The sequence below is a fragment of the Leptodactylus fuscus genome, chromosome 6, assembly GCF_031893055.1.
Source record: "Leptodactylus fuscus isolate aLepFus1 chromosome 6, aLepFus1.hap2, whole genome shotgun sequence".
NCBI lineage: Eukaryota > Metazoa > Chordata > Amphibia > Anura > Leptodactylidae > Leptodactylus > Leptodactylus fuscus.
This window is the reverse complement of record NC_134270.1, coordinates 93,776,674-93,797,492: the sequence shown is the minus strand read 5'-3', so window position 1 is coordinate 93,797,492 and position 20,819 is coordinate 93,776,674. Positions and strand designations below refer to the sequence as shown.

At 41.7% G+C, this 20,819-nt stretch overlaps 1 protein-coding gene across 2 annotated transcripts in view; it reads right to left on the bottom strand.

Annotated features, from left to right (window-relative positions):
- Nucleotides 1-1,677: 1,677 nt before the first annotated feature.
- PTPN1 (protein tyrosine phosphatase non-receptor type 1) overlaps nucleotides 1,678-20,819 on the bottom strand; it is a 60,611-nt gene continuing 41,469 nt past the window's right edge. For both annotated transcript variants that reach the window (XM_075276823.1, XM_075276824.1), the window contains exons 3-9: nucleotides 17,843-17,943; nucleotides 17,389-17,487; nucleotides 16,896-17,033; nucleotides 14,459-14,668; nucleotides 9,682-9,843; nucleotides 8,895-9,127; nucleotides 1,678-2,277 (exon numbers count right to left, since the gene is read on the bottom strand). In XM_075276823.1, the coding sequence (XP_075132924.1) occupies nucleotides 2,076-2,277; nucleotides 8,895-9,127; nucleotides 9,682-9,843; nucleotides 14,459-14,668; nucleotides 16,896-17,033; nucleotides 17,389-17,487; nucleotides 17,843-17,943 (1,145 nt within the window). In that variant the 3' untranslated portion in view covers nucleotides 1,678-2,075. The remainder of the gene's footprint in view (nucleotides 2,278-8,894; nucleotides 9,128-9,681; nucleotides 9,844-14,458; nucleotides 14,669-16,895; nucleotides 17,034-17,388; nucleotides 17,488-17,842; nucleotides 17,944-20,819) is intronic.

Here is a 20,819-nt window from a genome sequence, read left to right as displayed (position 1 = left end):
GCTACAATTTCCAAAACACTGTTTGTTTTTAAAAAACCACAGCATTTCCACTGTGGATATTTTTCTGAAATGTGTGGATGGGATTAGCCAGAATCCCATCCACCTTTGCAGGGACTGTAAAACGCTTTACACTATGTGGCATATTATAGTCCACGCAAAGTAGACAAGCGAATCTCATTCACATTGCGGAAAAATATGCACAGCAGATGCACTGCGATTTCCAAAACCATTACGGTTTTGGAAATCACAGCATGTCATTTATACCTATGGAAACGCTGGCGGTATATTGAAAGCAGAAAGTCCGCAGAGGTTTCACAGAGACCTTCTTTGGTAAAAATGATAATTATTCTTACCGAGAGCTGTCGATCCAAGTCCTTTGAGACACAATTGCTGATAGGGTTCTGCTGTCTGGCAGCCCTATTAAATAGTGGTTATTACAGTATGTACCCAGCAAACAGACTGTAAGACAAGACACTATGTGCAGCAGAAAAGCAGAGACACCAGACCAGTCCCCAGCTCCTGCACGGCTTTGCTTTTTCTAAAAAAAAAATAAATCTTTTCCTGGACCCATCACCTAGATCATCAGCAAACTAACACTGCAACAGATCACCACAAACTACACAGTGAAAACAGATGGAAGGGGGATATAACTTTATTGAATCAGCACATAAATCCATAACACATTCATGTGTCACTATTGCGTCAGGTTTAAAACAGTATTGTAAAGTTCACATATATTGACCTGAATACCCAACTTCTCCCCTTCCAAATGGTGTTGGTTACACAACCCAACACATTGTACTGTGTATAAATGTAAAAGGCAAGAGGAAAAAGAAAGCTTATACAAATGAATCTGACACAACAGCCACAGAGCAGACCGACACAGACCTTCCAATACTACTGTGGTGGTAAGTGAAGCCCTGTGCACCATCTCAGCCCCAGTAAAGTGGTTTATTACTCCCCAAGCACCAAGATCTAAAATCTAAAGATAGTTATAACCCAAACGTTGACTCTGCTGGCAGTAAGACATTTTTTATTGGCAGCTGATGAAACGTATGGGGGTAAAGGAATGGACTAGCACTCCAATTCTGAGGCACCGTACGGTTGAAATGCTGGTGGATCTATCGTGTTGCAAGAGGAAAGAATGTATCAGTCAGTACTATGGGAGAGTGTGACCAGTGCAAGTCCAATGTGTAACACAAAACTGAAAAAAAAACCACATATGTTTTATTTCTGGCCTACCCTGAGCAAAAACAAAAAGAAAGCTACTGCAAAACATGGAAATCACAATGAAGCTTCTGTAACAGATACATTGAAGATAAGTGTCAGGCACAGCCCACAACAATTCAACCAAAAAATAAAAAAGAACAAAAAAACAGCTTCACCTCTCACCAACAGTCAAACTCATAATATTAATACAAATTATGCCCCAAAGAGAAAAACAATACATTCTTCTGATGTGTTTATTTTACTTTCCCCAGATTGCGGGAGGGGGCAGCTTCTAGGGGCATCCAATAAAAAGGGAACCATCTTGTTACGAGACACACGCACACACACACATATATATATATATATATATATATATATATATATATATATATATATATATATATATATATATATATAACAAAAACAAAACAAAAACAAAAAACAAGCATTATACAAATTGCTTGCGATTCTTGTAAAATGGAGCAGAAGGGAATAAAACGCGTTGACTCTCGCGTCCTCTTAAAAACAGACTAGTTTTTAAAAAAACAAAACAAAAAACCTAGCCAAAAAGAAACAACAATGTGTTGTCATGACAATTTTATTCCAAAAAGAAAAAAAAATATATAATATATATATTTATATAGAGAGATATATTTGGCATGATCTGTGTTTACTCCTGAATTGATGTAAAAATGCCCTGAGATGTGAAGAATCTCTCCATGGGGCGTCAGGACTTGGAGACACCGTTAGTGCATTACAACTACAGCTGTAAAAGCTTCACTCAGCTCCTCCTCCTCATTTGGTTCCAAATATGTCTCACTTGCGCCTGGGTGATGAAGTCAGATGCATCCTGGGCACAGTGTTCGTTAATGGTACCACACCCTGTAACAGAGCATCGCTCCAACGGTCAGCACTGTGAATACGCACACATTTAGCGCCCATGACTTCCATTCCTGACTGTCGTTTCTGTCATCTGCACTGTCCGGTTTGGTCACTTCTTCAGGGTTGAATGAGGAAGAGATCTGGTCGTTCAGGTTTCTCTTCCTCAGCTCAGTGTCATGACGAAGACTGCAAGAAAGACAGAAAGATAGATAAAATAAATTGATTTATAAGGGATCGTCAGCGGAAGAAGCATTGAAAGGGATTTCCAAAATATATATTGTTTAGGTTGTTGAAGAAAAAAAGAAAAAAACAAACAAAAAACCCCCCAAAGAAACAGTTTATACTCACCTGCCCCTGGTGTGGTCTGGAAAGGAATATGGGTCATCACAGCCGGTGAGGACTTCCAGCAAAAGACGACAGCAGTGCAGCAGGACCGGACTGCAATGGAAGGCACCAGAGAATCCGGGGACAGGAGAATATGTTTTTGTTTTGGACATCATGTCACTTTTGCAGAGTTCCTGAAATGCCAGTAAAGTGGAATTCCGACATGTGACTCCATTTTGAAAACTACACCCTTCATGGAATTTATCTTGGGGTACAGTGAGCATTTTTACCGCCCATTTTATTCTCCAGAAATGAATGCACCATCAGCTGAACAGAGCAAAAATGACAATTTTTCCAGGAACATGTCATTTCATTGCACAATATGTTGTGCCCAGCTTGCGTCAGAGACAAACGCTCCAAAGCCTTTTGTACCAGGGATAACCCACTTATGGGTCTCTGCTGTCACAATTGGGAACTGAAATGGTGTATCTCTGGAAAAATTGCGATTTTCACTGTGCATTTATTTCTTAAAATAATGCAATACTCAAGGGTTAAACATGCTCACTATGCCCCTTCATACATTCCTTGAGGGGTGTAGTTTACAAAATGAGGTTATGTTTTGAGGTTTCCATTGTTCTGGTACTTTAGGGGCTCTAAAATTGAGACATGGCACCTAAAAACTATTCCAGCAAAGTCTGCCCTCTAAAAGCCAAATAGCGCTCTTTCCACTCCAAGCTCTGCCATGTACCCATACAGCAGTTTATGATCACACATGGGGCATTGCTGTGTTTAGAAGAAATTGTATAAAAAACTGTGGGGTGCTTTTTCTCCTTTAACCTTTTGTGAAAATTATAAATTTGGGTCTAATACAATTTATTGGAAAAAGAGTACCGTATTTTTCAGACTGTAAGACGTGCCTAGGTTTTACAGGAGGAAATAGGGAAAAAATGTTGAAGCAAAAAATAGTAAAAATATTTCGTATACGGAAGTTGAAATTTTGCTACATCTGCAAGGCCACATTGACAGGTGATCTTGTAGCTGTACAGGGATGCATAAGGAATCTTTTATTGCAGGGTCAGGTGTAAATTTTAGTTATACCATTTTGGGGAATGTTTATTGCCTAGATCGCTTTTTATTCAAATCAGAGGCAAATCAGTGAAAAAAAAAAAAACGGCAGTTCAAAATTTTTGATTTTCTTTCCTGCTACGACGTTGACACTACAGGAAAAATATTTCCCAAGTTTGTAGAGCGGGCACTTTCAGACACAGAAATACCTAATGTGTATGTGTTTCACAGTAATTTTACACTCTATTCTAGAGAAAAGGAGTGATATAGAACTTAGATTTTTTTTTAACCATTTTATTAGTCCCCTAGGGAACCTGCAGTCATTTGTGTATTGCAGTCTATAGGAGATTCTGTACATTACTATTGCGGCCGGTCATAGATCAGCCATAATAGTAATATTACTATGACAGTCCTGGGAGCCTTCATTAGGCTCCAGGCTGTCAAAGGAACAGGTCGGCTCCTACGGTCTCACCGTGCAGGAGCCGGCCTGCAACTTTAGAGGTATGGGGCCAGTGGGGACCAGCCCCAGGGGAAATTTTTACACTTGGGGGGGGATGGGAGCTTGTGTAAGTAGTAACGTCCGCGATCAGATTGGACACTGATTGTGATTATGGCGACAGCTTTTAAGCAGAGCCACCATCATTTTTACAGACCCAGCATCTGCTGTAATAGTGCGACGGATACCGGAATGGGTTCGCTGGGACCTCCTGTCCTTGCAGCCTAGGGCCCACACAGTCTCTCTCCTGCCGCTGCAGGAAGCCAACAGTGGAAGGAGTGAAACGATGCTGCAATCGTGCATCTACGCGCCCCCATCCCCCCCTCAAAATTCTGGCTATAAGATGCACCCCTATTTTCCTCCCAAATTTGGGGTAAAAAAAAAAGAAAAAAAAAAAAAAGTGTTTCTTATAGTCCAGAAAATACAGTAATTTTTAATTTTCACATCCCGTTGGTAGTAAAATTGGTGAAACAGCTGTGGGTTGCAAATGTTGACTATACCCCTCAATAAATTCCTTTCACGTTCTGTGTCCCGGGGAAGAGCTATCAGTGCCAGTACCATAGCTCTTCACTGTCAGAAGGGTGTTTCCCAAAGTCAGTCAGGAATGCCCTTCCTCACAGCAGCATCTATAGCGCTGTACTGTGAGAGTGGTGATGAATGCCCCCTTTCCCTCCTGATAGTACTTGTCCATAGACTAGTACTGGGGGGGTGTTCCTCACCGCTCAGCGTCATCACTGGGCGGTAAGCAACACCCCCTCTCACAGTACAGCGCTACAGATGTTGCTGTGAGGAAGGGCGTCTCTGACTGACTGTCAGAAACCTCATAATCCTTATACCCCTTTTTTTCCACATTTCACCTCAGAGCTTCTGCAATTCCCACCAGTGCAGTGTAAATCACCAAATTTGCATTAAAAACTCATGGTACTATTTCACTTTTAGGCCAGGGCCCATGTGGCACAAACGCTGCAATTTACCCCCGGCGGAAACGTCATGGGAAAAAAAAATATAAAAATCACAGCGTTTTACAGTCAGAGCAAAGTGGATAGGGTTCTATTGATTCCCATGCCCACTTTGTGGTATAAATTGTGCTGCAAACACGCATGGTTTTGAAAACGCCGGTGGTTTCCCATAGGTAGAATTGAAACCTCTGCAAACTTTCTGTCTAACGTACTGCGGGAAGAACGAGGGTTTTCCCACAGCGCTGCGGGACACAAGTGGGGACTTAGCCTTAAACCTTGTTATGTTCCCAAGCAGGCAGTTTTCATCCACATATGGGATATTTCTTTACTCAGGAGAAATTGCATAACACATTATGGGGTGTATTTTCTCCTCCTGCTTCTTGTAAAAATGCATGACTAAAGCAAAATTTTATTGCAATAAATCTAAGTTAAATATCTACAAAAATAAATAAAAAAAAAAAAATATCTAAAACACTTTTCAAAATGCTCACTATCACTATAGCCCTTGATAAATTCTTTGAGGGGTTTAGATGACATTTCAGGGTTTTACATTACACTATTATTTTAGGAGCACTCTAAACAAGATATGGCACCTGAGCAATATTCTGCCTCCAAAAGCCAAACACTCTTTCCCTTCCAAGCCCCACCATTTGTCCACACAGCAGCTTATAACCACAAACTTCTGTATTCAGGAGAGATCGCATAACAGCTTGTGGGGTACATTTTCTCCTTTAAAAAAAAAGTGCTTAAAGCAACATTTTAAAAAAAATGTTAATATATTTTATGAAGGACAAGTGAGATCAAAATGCTCCATGATAAAATTTTGGAAACTGCATCCCTCAAGAAATTTGTCATTTAATGGGGCTTTACACTGTTTTAACATTTCAGGGGTTCAGCAAATGTATCATCACTAGAGATGAGCGAGTAGTATTCGATCGAATACCTCGCTGGCATAGGAATGCGTGTAATTGGCCAACACCAAGGGGTTAAACGCTTCGAATATTCCCTCCAAAAGTCCAGTCGCACACCTCTTGTTATGGTCTGGGGATCCCTGACCACGGACTGGCCCCGGACTGATAACTTCTCAGTACGGTACAGGAAAAACATATATAAAAACAAATAAGTATGAGCAGTTTGGACTTCTAGTGTGGATACTCCTACACCCCGCCTCGCACAACTAGAAGTAGCCGTGGGCCCGACTAACTTGCCTGAAGGGGCACGAGCACAGCCGGAGAAGTAGCTAAACTGCAAAGGGAAATAGAGCCCCTGTCTAGCTTCACGTTTACGAAGGAGAGGCAGATACAGAACAAGCCCCCCACGGATGTCCAGACGCGGACTAACGGTGAACATGAGTAACGCAAAGCATAGGGAGAAAATAAACGTGAAACACAGAATAACTGAACTAAGCAAGGGATAGGAAAAAACAGAACTGAGTATCACACACTATAAAAACCCCTACCAAAAACATTCCAAACCTCCAAACAGAAAAAATACCTAGGGCTCGCTGCGCCCGGAACACTATGTCTGGATAGGAGCTCAATACTTAGCTAAACAGTCTTGTGTGAACAGGAGCAAGAAACTGGATGGGCCGGGATGCAGATGTAAACAGCTTCAGACACAGACCATACTAGAGCACAGGTACAGACGTTTAAGACCGGCATCAGAGAGCAAGTGCAACAGCCTTATATAGTAAGAGAAGGCCTCGCCCATGGCCTGTCAAGTATTCAGCACTGCAGAGACCTTAACCCGTTCAGAGGCCAAGACACACCAGGCACTGATCCACCAGGCAACTCACCACGTGATCCACGCCCGAGTGCCAGAGCAGAAACAGCATGTCTGGTGTGAATATTCCCCTGCCGTGCATCAGGTGATTCATGCGCTGAATGCCGTCTGGACACTCTGCGCCTGAACCGAACAGGCCGAGACTGCTGAGACCGGGTTATAACACCTCTCACGTGCTCAAACAGCAGTCACTTGGGATTTCTGTTTGGACACCTTGCAAAAATAGAAATTTTATGGCTAAAGGAATGTATTATTAAAATAATAATAATAATAATAATAATAATAATAATAATTTCTAAATCTCACCAGGTTTAACTCCTGTGAAAGATTTAGACATTTAACAAACTTCCTAATGTCTGAATTGGTGTGAGGGATGAAGTTTAGAAAATGGAGAGATATGTGGGGGTTTCTCCCTCTCTTTTTTTTTTTTCAAAAGTTTGGAAAATTGCTGTTAAACTTATAAGTCTCTAACAACCTAAAAAAAATGAATCCTAAAAATTTTTTGCAAAAGATCTCAACCAAAGTTAGTTTAATACTACAGCTATTTTCATATCTGCATTGGAGGCTCCATAGGAAATCAGCAGAAGAAAAAGTTTTGCGAATACTTTTTTTTTTTTGCCTGCCACTTTCAGTTTAAAAATCACCAAAAGAATAGACCGCTAAAATAGCGGTTACATATGGAGTCGACTGATCACACTGGCTGTAAAGGGGTCTGTTGGGTAATACATAACCGCTATTTTAGTGGTCAGTCTGTTCGTTGTTCTGGTCCTCAGACATACCAGAACAATGGACAGCTGATGCTAGAAAACTGTCTCAAAATCATATAGGTACGATAAAGCTTTCCAAAGTTATTACAGAAAAGTGGCACGTCAGATTTGAAAAATGGGCTGTCTGCCCCCCCCCCCATCTGATATTGTGCTGGATAAATAGCATGATAATTTAATATTTTAGCAGAGCGAGTCTCTTTGAAAGTGTGAGTGGCAGGGTAGGCATTTATAACATACTATTAATACACATTTACAGTCGCCTTACACTATTAATGAAATTGGATATTTGTTCCTTAGTTATTATGTATTTAGTTTTACACTTAATTTGGATATTCTTTATTTACTGCACTAGCACTTTATTGTAAAAATTTTAAAGTTTTTTTTTTTTTTTTTAATATGAACGTTGATATCACTAAACTTTTGGCCCATGGTTTAGTATGTATGGTATTTATAAAATATATATCATCATTAGCTCTAGTGTATGCATCTTAATATTTACCATCTTTTCAATTTATGGGAATAACATTTTATATGATTTTTTTTACGGATTTAACTAACGAATATAAAATTATATTTTGACCTAATTGTACATGTTTTTTCTTTTTGGATGTATGATCAAATGGTCTGGAATTCTACACACATTGTGCTGTTTATATTAATATTTAAAAAAACAAACAAAAATGTAAGACCTATCACTTCTAATATATCGGTTTTAGCAAATAATTGTATTCCCCAAGAAAAATTATATGTAGCCCTGTATTGGTCTCCATGGGGTCCCCCCAAACGGAAACCTAATCCGCTTCTCCCCACATTTTTAAAGCAGAATGGGCAATGGAATCCATCAGCGGAGACCGGGCACAGGTGTGAACCTTGCCTTAAAGTGGCAGGCCATTGCTATTGGGTCAGATAGGATCAGAGAAGTCTAATGGCTTACATGCCACAGTCTATTGTGATGTCTGCTGTACCTGAATGGTTGGGTCAGGGCAGGCTTAAATCTTGCAGTACTGAATGCGACAGTCAAATTGAGTGAAAGGTTGACACTGTAGGGAATTTAATTAACACATCTATGACAGTTTTCTGCAGTAGAGGTCTGACAATATGGCACATCTTTGGCCCAAGGCCCTTTCTAGAGCCAAGATGCTCCCCATTCCCTGTTTATGAATGTGGGTGGAGGAGGATGGGAAAGCACTCACTTGACAAATTTATTACAATTCACGCCAGTTTTCTGATGTGAATTATACAGGAAATGTATGCCAATCCCTAACTGACATAGATTTCCATTTGGGCACACTGGAATGTGCCTGTTGTATTAAGAGGCTGGAGCTTCTTGATAATTCAGGTACACTTTGTGGCAGTTGGGAAAAATACTAAGACTGGTGTACAAAATAAATCTGTTCTAATATTTCCTACCTTTCTACAGGTGGCTTAGCGGTCAAGTGGGCGTTGCCATCAGGAATGTTCTCCTCCACTACGCTGACCGCTCGTCTTATAACCTCTTCTACCACCTGCTGAGAGAAGAACTCTGGCTGATCATGCATCCGTCCATTTAGGGTCTCAGAGGTGCGTTTTGGTGGTCTGGGTGGAGGAGGGGTGTGCTCTGGAGGAGGGTCCATGTCTTCATTAGACAATTCTTTCCATTGTTCCTGAAACAGAAATAGAAGAGATCAACAATTAAAATATGTGCTGCTTCCAGGACTTTTCTCTCTTCATGTTTCATGTGGAAACCAAGAGGAAACCATACAGACCCCATTACAGTCTATTGGATCCTCGTGTTTTCCCAGGTAACCACTTTTCTATGCGTATAGTTTTCTTTTCGGGGGTCCCCAAGCAGACTCCCCGAATGCAGGTGTGACCTGATACAAAATCAGCCACTGTGAACTGATACTTTTGTTTTAACTGACCTCTATAATAAAGCATACATACACAGAGTAATAAAATGATGTGACTTTCTACACCAGAAAACTGTCATAGTGACCAGAATGTATTTCTCCTAATGTGTACATACATTACTTATCTTTCATGGATCCTTATTGATTATAAATGGGGACAGTCTGGTTTCTGTTATTTGAACAAAGAATACCAGAAAGCAGAATATTTTTACAGCAATTGACAGAACGCGCAATGGAGGCCTCTGTGATGGACCAGCTGTCATTGCACAGGTAACTGCTCATTTATTAGATTACTTGTGACCTCTGACCTGCACCGATGAGTCCCCCATGATGAACTTGGCCCCCTCAATCACTGCCAGGTAGGAGAATCGCAGCTGATCAGCTGTCTGGATAAGTCCCATTCTGTACTTTCTCATCTCTAGTAAGACTTGCTTAATGTCCACCGAAGATGGATCTTTCCTCCTGTCCATCTGTACAAAAAAAATGAAAAGTCACATCTTGCGGTCAGAAGAATAAATAAGCACCTTGCCACAAATTACATGTTGGACCTCATAGCAAATTAACAGTCACCAAATGATACATTGAGGCAGATTTACTAATAATGTCTCAGTTAGTGTAAGCTACTGTAGACTAAATAGTTTTAAAGGGGTTGTCCCATCACAAGGATCAATATAGGGGCCACACGGTGGCTCAGTGGTTAGCACTGCAGCCTTGCAACGCTGGAGTCCTGGTGTTCAAATCCCGCCAAGGGCAAAAAAAAAAACCAAACAAAAAAAAACAAAACAAAAAAACCCCACATCTGCAAGGAGTTTGTATGTTCTCCCCGTGTTTGCGTGGATTTCCTCCCATACTCCAAAAAACATACTGATAGGGAAAAATGTACATTGTGAGCCCTATGTGGGGCTCAGAATCTACATAAAAAAAAAAGAAAAAAAGAAAAAGAAAAAAAGACAATATACTGAAAATTTCATGTAAAAACACAGATAGTCATATCACACAAAATTCTTCCTAAATAACATTTCCCATATGACTACTTTATATTGGCATTGTTTCTTCAATGTCCTTTTACTTTTCTAGGATGTTAGAAGGCTTATAACTTTAATAGCAAACTGTAAGATTTAAAGAAAATTCAAGATTTTGTTTTCTAGGGACCTATTTAGTTGTGAAGTGACTTTGAGGGGTCTATATAATAGGTAGTCTTCAAACTATTCAAAATTGTATATAGGAACTTTATTAACCCTTTAGGTGTTCCACAGGAATTAATGCAATATGGAGGTGAAATTTCCAAATGTCACTTTTTTATGCACATTTTCCATTTCAAACCACATTTTTCTGTAACAAAGAAGGGTTTAACTGCAAAACATACCATAATATTTATTTCTCTGATTCTGCAGTTTGTAGAAATATCCCATATGTGGCCCTTCTGTGCAACGTGACTCAATACGTGTCCTCAGAAATCAAAGAGCACCTTTAGGGATTTCGGGCAGCAATTTCATTAGGATGGTTTTTAGACACCATGTTGCATTTACAGAGCCCTAGAAGTACCGTAACAGTGGGAAACCCCCACAAGTGACCCCATTTTGGAAGCTGCACCCCTCAGAGAATTTATCAGGGAGTGTAGTGAGTATTAGTATCCCAGACGTGAATGCACAGCAGATGGTGAAGAGCAGGCATGTCAAACTCAGGGTACCCCGAGGGCCACATGAGTAACAAGAGGTTGTTGCGAGGGCCGCACACAGCAGCTAATGTCACACGTATTTTAACAGCAGTCATGAAAACAAGATATGAAGTAGTAATATGTAACAGCAACTAATATATTTAAAGAGGACCTTTCACCACTTTTGGGCACATGCAGTGTTATATACTGCTGGAAAGCTGACAGTGCGCTGAATTCAGCGCACTGTCGACTTTCCCGATCTGTGCCCGCTGTAAAGAGCTTACGGTGCCGGTACCGTAGTGCTCTATGGTCAGAAGGGCGTTTCTGACCATTAGCCAGACACGTCCTTCTGCCTCGCGGCGCCTATCGCGCTGTGCTGTGGAGCGGGGAGGAACGCCCCCTCCCTCTCCTGATAATGCTCGTCTATGGACGAGCTGTGTGAGCAGAGGGAGGGGGCATTCCTCCCCACTCCACAGCACAGCGCGATAGGCGCCGCGAGGCAGAAGGACGTCCCTGGCTAATGGTCAGAAACGCCCTTCTGACCATAGAGCACGCCCCCTCCATCTCTGCCCCCGGATTCATGGCCCCCCTCCATCTCTGCCCCAGATTCATGTCCCCTATCTCTGCCCCCAGATTCATGTCCCCCCTCCATCTCTGCCCCCAGATTCATGTCCCCCCTCCATCTCTGCCCTCAGATTCATATCCTCTCCATCTCTGCCCCCAGATTCATGTCCTCTCCATCTCTGCCCCCAGTGTCATGCCGCCCCCTCCTTCATCTGCCCTCAGTTTCACGTTCCACCTCTATGCATACACAAATTATAATTACCTCCGACGACGACTCAGAGTCCTCGCTCCCCCGCCGCACTCTCTCTCCGGAGGGGGTCGTTCACACGTGAACTGCCCGCGTGGGTTTTGACACCGAGAGACGCGGTCAAAACCCGCCTGCCGCGACCATCGCGGTCGCGGCTTTCCCCTCCGCTGTCGGCTCAAATGAATGAGCCGACATAGGAGGGTGCTGCCGGGGGCGGAAGCCGCGTGGCTTCCGCCTGAAGATTTAGACGCGATGTGACGTCATCACGTCTACACAGCAGCGTGTAGCAGCGAGAGTATTGCACCTCTGCGGCCCGCACAAGTCTCAAACTTTGTCTCTTAGAGACAAAGTTTGAGACTTTTGTGCGGGCCGCAGATATGCCTGTAAAGGGCCGCATGCGGCCCGCATGTTTGACATGCCTGTGAAGAGGGAATATGTAAGCTGTGCGGAGTACATTGGGAACACCAAATTCCCTACTATGTCCCAGTAGCTCCTATGATTGTGGAGGGGGGGGGGGGGGGTGTCACTTTGAGGGACTCTTCTATTGTATTTTCTCTTATAAGCTGCAAAACTGGTCTGTACCCCTAATATACACTTGTACCGCTTATATATACCCCTCCTGACGCATTTGGAATTTTTTTTTTTTTTTTTTGTCTTCACATTAGTCAAGCTATATATATTTTTTTTTATTTTTGTGTTGATGTGGCCATATGAGTGCTTGTATTTTTCCGGGATATGATGCATTTTGTAATGACACCATTTTTGGGTGCCTATAACTTATTGACTATTTTTTATTAACTCTTTTTTGGTGGATAAAAAAAATAAATAAAAAATCAATTCTGGCATTGCATTTTACTTTTTAAATATTTTTCCGCACGGTGTACAGCATAAGTATCATGTGACGCATAGATTCACTTCCTGCAGCATGGCAGGATCACCTAGGTACGATGGGGTCCTAGCAGCCCGGGGTCACTAGCCAGATCCCGGGCTGCGTAAAATGCATCAGGGCACCCCCCGATCTCGCCGCTGGGGGTGCCCAGGGGGTCCACACACATCACAACTCTTTCGATGTCACGGACATGTGTCTGCGACATTAAAAGGGTTAATACCGCTGATAGGAGTGGAGCTTAATTTAGCGGGGCAGGTCGTCCTGGCTCTTGGCTGTGTAACGCAGCCGAGTGCCGGGAGTAATGGAGCGGGCACAGCTTCTGTGCCCACGTCATTACAGGTCAGTAATAGTACTGAGCTGAGCGCTAACGTGCTACTTGCAGCGATGTACTATTACTGAGCTGAGTGTTAGGGGGTTAAAGCTTGACAGTCATTTCTTGACCTGGAATTCCTGACTATATTATTGTATTACTTAGTATTGCTGGTGAGGGGCACTTAAAGGGATTCTATAAGAGTTTTTAAATAAACTCACGATGGAATAGCCTTTGGAAAGGCCATTGTAGCCCTACCTTTGCTGTTCTTCTGCTTGCAGCCATTTTTTTGAATTTTATAGTTTTTAGCTATAATGCTAATGAAGCTCACAGAGCACAGGGCACAGCAGCGTCATACCCTCCCTGGCCTTCATTTCGCCTCCTAGACTTTCCTGCATGATCCCTTTTATGTAGATCAGTTAACGTTAGCCTTCTCTTCTCTGCATCATAACTCTCTTCAGCGAGTCCTAACTTTGGGAAAGGACTGAGCGCATACACATGATTTCAATCTCACTGAAGAGAGTCGCTACTGCTGATGAAGCAAGAAAAGGCTGACGTCAACTGACCTATATAGAAGGGGGTGCGCAGGAAAGGTCAAGGAGGCAGAATGAAGGCCAGGGAGGGTATGACGCTCCTGAGCACAGGGTGAACTCCCCCTGTGCTCCGTGAGCCTCATTGGCATAATAGCTAAAAACTATATCATTCAAAAATGGCTTCAAGCCGAAGAATAGCAAGGGTAGGGCTAAAGGCTATTCCAACGTCAGTTTATTTAAAAATGCATATTTTGAATGATGGAATCCCTTTAAAACATCTCTTACTCACCTTTCCCAACACCAGAAGCTCCGCTCATCTGCATATACAGGTCCTCAGGCTGACGTCTCCAGACAACATTATCCCATTTGTGGACCGCTATAGACCTCTTCACAAACAACATGTGACTGCCATGACATACTTTTTGTGAAAAGGTGGCCACAGCAGCCTTAGACTAAAGCCTTTGGAAGAAATAGCTGCAGGACCTATATATAAAAGAACGGATCTGCTGGAGTTAGAAACCTACGGACAGATAAGTAATGGTTTGCTATGTTTGAGGGACTCTCAAAAGCTGTATTAAATATTAAAATGAGTTGGAACACCTCTTTACTATTCAAATTATGCTATTCCGGCACATTTTAATCTAAAATATCAAAAAACTGCCCCATGTCTATTGTATTGATCATATTTTGAGGTTATAATTATTATTTATTGTTGGGATCCTATCACCTTTACCTGAATGTACACTTCGGCTTAACAAAGCCCTAGAAAACAAATGGTTCAGTTTAATTACTGATCTGAGACCCCTCTGAGCATGTTATTTACTTGTACACGGACTTCCCATTACATCTAATATATTTCATGTGCTACAACTACATATTACTCACCAGCAGTAAGCAGGTGTCTGCCAGACAAAAGGTGCCCGAACGTCCAATGCCAGCACTGCAGTGCACTACAATAGGCCCATGCTCAGGGTTCAGAGATCCTGACTCTCGCACCTTAAACAAAAAGTTGAGGAATGATGCTGGAGACTCTGGGACTCCGAAATCTGGCCATGTGGTGTAATGAAAATGTAGGATCTCCCGGTTTTCCTGTGTCTGCAAAACAAATGTACAGTGGGTGAGATAAAGTGAAGAGCCCAGGGAACAGGCATGTAATTTAGTGCGGGTACAAGTAAGCATTCAGTCAAGTCCGTGAAAGGCCGAGAACCATGGACACAAAAGGACAACAATTAAAACTTACACAAATACAAACAACCAACCGTAAAGAATTCTTTAGATGTGTGGATAATTGATACAATTGTGCAATGAGAGAGGTGTGAATGCTGAACAAACACTACTTGTCAACCTAGTGAGGATACCTACTATACTCTGGTCCATTTGCAGGGGACGCCCTGTTTACATGTAATTCATGATCGTGATTTCTAATAGAACATTAAGATGTGATCACACAGAAGTGAAGTCATACAGTGTTTCTCCGAAAATAAGACAGGGTCTTATATTATTTTTTGTTCCAAAAGAAGAAGATAATAAATTGTATTTGTATAGTGTCCACATATTCCGCAGCACTGTACCATTTGTAGGGTTCAAGTACAGACAAAAAGATACATTACAGAGAAATAGTCACTTCACACAACGGGACTGAGGGCCCTGCTCACAGGAGCTTACAATCTATGAGGTAGAGGAGGTGACAAGAGGTAGTAGGGGCGGCATCGGAAGTAGCATTGCTTATACAGTGGTCAGACTATTTTGTAATAGAGGTTACTGTCATTACACAAGGGCTTATTTTCAGGGAATGTCTTATTTTTTTCCCATGAACAACAAGGCACTCACTAGACCCCCTTAGATCCAAAACAATTTAGAGTTGTGCTAATGGTAGATGAGCTCTCACACTCCTTTGTCGGGCCCCTTGTCATTTCAGAATCGTTCCACTGCAGTCAAATGTAGCAGTTGGCGCCCTCTGGTGACCAGAGGCAGCCACAATGTAGTCATGTCAGCGCGACTACCCGATCTGTGTATGAGAAACCAGCACTAACTGTACCTAGGGCTTATTTTCGGAGTAGGGCTTATATTTCAAGCATACTCCAAAACTCCTGAAAAATCATGCTAGGGCTTATTTTCGGAGAAACAAGGTAACTGTTTCTTGTACATTCGTCAGATGGTTTTATGCTAACTGACTGCTATTGTGCAATTATACGATTTTTAAAATAATTATATTTAAAAGGGCTTTTTGCCACCTTCACCAACTCCAGTTCTTTGCATCTTTCCATTCTGGAGCAGTTGAAATATTTTTTTCTCTACCTCCCCTCACCATTCTTGAGCAATCTATGCAGTTACTTAGGCTCTCTGTTGTCAAGTGGTTGGTTCTGTGCTGTAGCAGACAGACAGGGACCACACACACATGACTGTTCAGAGCATTAGTGTGATGAAATTAAGATCTCATGCACACGACCGTGTGCACAGTCCGTGTTCTGCCAAGTTTTTCATGACTAGCATACTGAACCATTCATTTCTATGGCTCCCTACACATGACCATTTATTTTCATGTAGGAAGGAGGAGGCAAGGATCCGCGCTCAAATGGTCATGTAGAAGTAATGGAAACCAATCGGCAGATGAAGGTCAATATTTATTGATGTCAGGTACAGATACGGCACAACGCGTTTCGGGTAAATAAAAACCCTTTTTCAAGTGCGTAAAATACTAAAGAAGCAAGTCGGACGGGATGCGTCACGGATCCTTGCCTCCTCCTTCCTACATTCACTTTCCCGGTCCTCCGGTGTTTAGTCTTGGTACCGCTGCCACTCTCACCAGAAGTGATTTTGCTTTTATGGAAATTTAGGGTGTTGTGATCCCATCACAACCCCACCAGGTGAGAGGCCCATTGGTCATTCTCTATTTATGTCTACTCATTATTTGTAATACTACTACACTTAGTGCGCTCGGTGTCTCTCTCTTTTTTTTTTTTTTTTTTTTCTTTTGCATTTATTTTCATGGTCCAGTGTATGGGTCCGGGCAAAACTCAGGACAGGTCCAGTTCCTGCCCGTTTTGTGAACCTTGCTTACTTGTACCAATGTATAGGGCCATGGAGGCACGAGCAGCACACGTATACCATCATGTGCACTGATGGTGCAGCGACATGCACATGGCCGTATGAATATAGTCTAACAGAAATTATTGCTCAGGATTTGTGGGGGCTAGAGAAAATGCTCCAGAATCAGTGGGTATTGCTGGAGGTGGTGAAAGGTCCTCTTTAAACCTTCGATCTATACATTTGTGAAGAGCAGGGGAATGGATGTTCTGATAAGCATTGCCTCAATGCTTACACTAAGATTCTCCAGCTGCAGCACTCGGATTGTGTAATAAGATTTGATGTCTTCAGAAACTAGGGTTAATTTCAAGTTTGAGTCTTCAAATAACATCGGGCTGTCCTCCTTCTTCGGCCAGTACTGTGCACACTTTATCTACAGGGTAAGTAAAAGAAAAAGAAATTACCGTAGATACTGGCAGTAAAGCTGTGCTCACTTGGCTTCCTCTACAGGCAGAACACTACAGCTCTTAAATATACAGCAGCTTTTCACTGAAAAATGGAATACCATGGTGCAAGTAGCAGTGATAACCATAGTTAACAACTGTCATTCCCAAGGAAGTGGGTACTTCAGGTATCCCTAGCAGGGTAGTTCTGAGTTACAAGCCTTGGATGTGGTGTACTGGTGGCTATACTCATTAGAGATTCCTGCATTCAGTCCCCACACAAAAAAACGGCACAAAGTCTAGGAAAACACATGTCAAGTGGCAGGAGTGACAAGTGATACTCACTGATCCCTTCTCAATGACTCTGTTCAGCATTACAACCCCAGTGCTCTTCTGTTCCCAGACCATCTCCCAGAAATGTCCACAGGTGTTGGGTAGTGGTCCCTGTTCAGTGACAAGACAGTATTAATATTTTGTATGGAGAGAAGGAAAGAGGAGAATCCAGTAGTGAAGCAGAATAAGAACCAGTGACATTTATTGGGAAGTGAAAGGGGAGGGGGGGGGGGGCAGAGGACATGCAGAACCTAAAGAAACTCTAGAAGCAATAGATAATGACAACTAAGTTGTATGGATATCACATGCAGCATCCACAGCACAGACTTGCTTTCACACTAGTGGACAGGCACACTCTACTGAGATGACTGGTTATTTTTCAACTTTTACCACTGATTTGTGACTTCACAATCATACACAGCAAGAACATAAAAGAACTGGGAAAAGATGCAGGAAAATCACTCACCTGAGTCAATATGTAGCTCCTCTGAGCCTCCTCCATCTTGATTAGACTGGCATTGACATAGTCATTGTCTTCACGGTGCAACTTTATCCGGCTGTGGTCAACTTTAAGAAAATATAAAGAAGAGTCAAAAGATTCTTCCAAATCTCATCAAAGACGACCTGCTGAAGGAGTGAAGTCTCCAACCATAAAATAGTGGCCAAAAATATAAGGGACCAGGAGAAATTTATCTAACTCTGCTTAGATAGATATTGAAGGATAAGACATTTTGGATATCTGAATGTCAAATTGTGGCAACTGAAAGTTTAGATAAATGATGCAAAGCCAGACATCTTGGATATATATAGATGGTTAGATAGGTTAAAAAAAAAAAAAAAGAAAAAAAAAAGCCTCTCAGAAAACTTAAATGCATGTTGCTGAATTAGATACATAGTAAATACATTCAACAAAGACTCACATGGTTAGTTACAAGCTCTTTTATCTATGATGTATGTTGTGACCCGACTTGTTTCCTACAGATTAAGACCTCATGCACACTACCAAGTGTGCACTCAAGGGTCAACCAATACACTGGAATGTAGCCCGGGCCACACATGCCCTGCACTCGCCCAGCACATCCTGTTGTTCTAAGACAACTTAGTATCTAATTTAGAAAAAAATATATACATATTGCAAAAAAATATATTTGGAGGCAGGGACAGACTTTTTGAACTTATCATATGGTTAAATATGGGCTCCATAGATGTATCTATACTTCTTTCTGTGTGACCAAGCTTAGATAGTTTCTTCATATAAAACATCTAAGTATCTATTAGAACTTTTATAGGAGCGCAACAACAAGAAGAGATGTATCTTTAAAATGATGGACAGCAAAGGAGCCCCTCCCAAAAACTCTACAATGGGGTGTGTTGGGCTTCTGTACCAGTGTCCATCATTTTGGTGGATGGAAAACATTCTAAATGCTGGACTGAAGTTCCTGCAATTTTTTTTATGGATTTTGCGATATATGCACCCATCACAGCAATGAGTAGCAGATCTGAATCTAGCCTTAGCTACAACACTTGTTAAATATTTCCCTACTTCCCCCATTTTGAGACCCTGTCTATATACAATCCACTAACTAAAAAAAAACAACTTAGTATCCGTATTCTGCCACGTGACTTGTAAATGTACTCTTTATTAGTATTCAGTAACATGCAAGTTTTCTAAGATTACATACAGTTTTATAAATGTATCTAATGGGCATTTCGGTTACAGACATCTCTCATCTTTCTACTGTATGAACTTTACCAGGACAAGTTTTTAGTCTTAATCTTTATTTATCAACGCTGCAAATAACTGAAGCCAGGAAATCTGCAGAATGTGGTTTACAACATTTCCACAGAAATCTCCACTGGTAAAATGTCATCACATCCCTTGTATGACTGAAGCAATATCCTACCATAAGCTGAGAAAAGTTGCTGTAGGGGAAGGGGGGGGGGGGGGGGCAGGATTTTCTTGGTGTCCCTGCATCTTTTAGAAACATGGAGATTTATTGCTGATAAATGTAAAGATATGTTTAACAGAATGGAAAATGTAGGCCAAGCTTACAGACTAAACAGAAAAATATTGGATAAAGCTGACATGGTGTTAAAAGAGTACAACCCCTTCTGATTCCAGGTCTTAGAGGAAAAATTCCAACTGCTCTGGAATCAGCGGATCCATGCACACGAAGGGTCCAAGCACACAAGTGCCCTTAAATGTCACTCCAAGTGCCATCTGACTCCATTTCATGATAAACTTGGCACCCAACATGGATGCATACTGTGTCATGTGAATGGACCCTAACATATGCTGCTCCACTGAATTTAGTGCAGTTAGAAATTTCTCTGTGGCTCTCATCATTCCTGAGTAGTCAGTGCAGTTAGTTTTGATGCTTGCTAAGCTACTTAAGCTTACTCTGGATGGAGTCAGGCAGGTGCTGGCAAGAGGACATGACTCAAAATTCCAATGGACAGTGTCCAAGTTCAGAATCACATCCCCTTGCCTGCTCCTGACTGACACAACCCACTTAACAGAGGGCCTAAATAGTCTAAACATCGAGCACCAAAATTAACAACACTCAGAAATGATGGGAGCTACAGAATAAAAAAAATCCAACTGTGGTGGAATCAGTGATCAGAGCCTAATAATACAAAGAGCTTGGATTTTATTTAAGGCACCAGTGCCAGGCAGCTTTTGCTACGCTGGGTTGTGGAGTCAGTAGGCCATATCATTCACTCAGACTCCTATTTTTCCACAACCCAACTCAAACTCCTGCTCCGACTTCTTCATAAATGGCTGAAATCCAAAGTCAATCAGAAGCCGTAAAAGAGAAACAAAAACATCAAATTCATTAAAAAGCCAGTGAATGAATTACTATGAGAGTAAACCTGTAGCAAACTATACATGTAATTATACAATATCAATAACTGTATAACCCAATGAAAAATATTTAATCACTTTATTTTGACGTTGGACAACACCCACAATTGGTCTCGACACTGACTCCATACCTCTGTCTCTCTAAGGCAACCAAGATCATAAGGTAAACAAAAAAGGAGAAATATGCACATTTCACAAACTTAGTCTTGACACTCAACACAATATTTCAGGTTTGGTTTGTACAGTATTGGTTACCAGTGCACAAAACAGACAAAGGGTTCAAATGCAAGTAACCACAGTAAATCATGGAATGGGTGGACTACAATACTCAGCATCACAAAAAACTGGTTTTATTTTTTTGCTTAAAAACACCCAAACAAATGTGTTTTGGTTAAAATGTGACCTATTAACTATGTAAAATATAGAAAAGCTCAATACAGAGTCTTTTCCATAATCTATGCATGACTACCCAAGACATTAGAGGTTTTAGGCTTGGTTCACACTAGTGATGGGCTCTCAATCGTTTGGGTCCACCAAGGAAGCCAAACAAAGGAGAGCCTGTGCACTAAAACAGCAG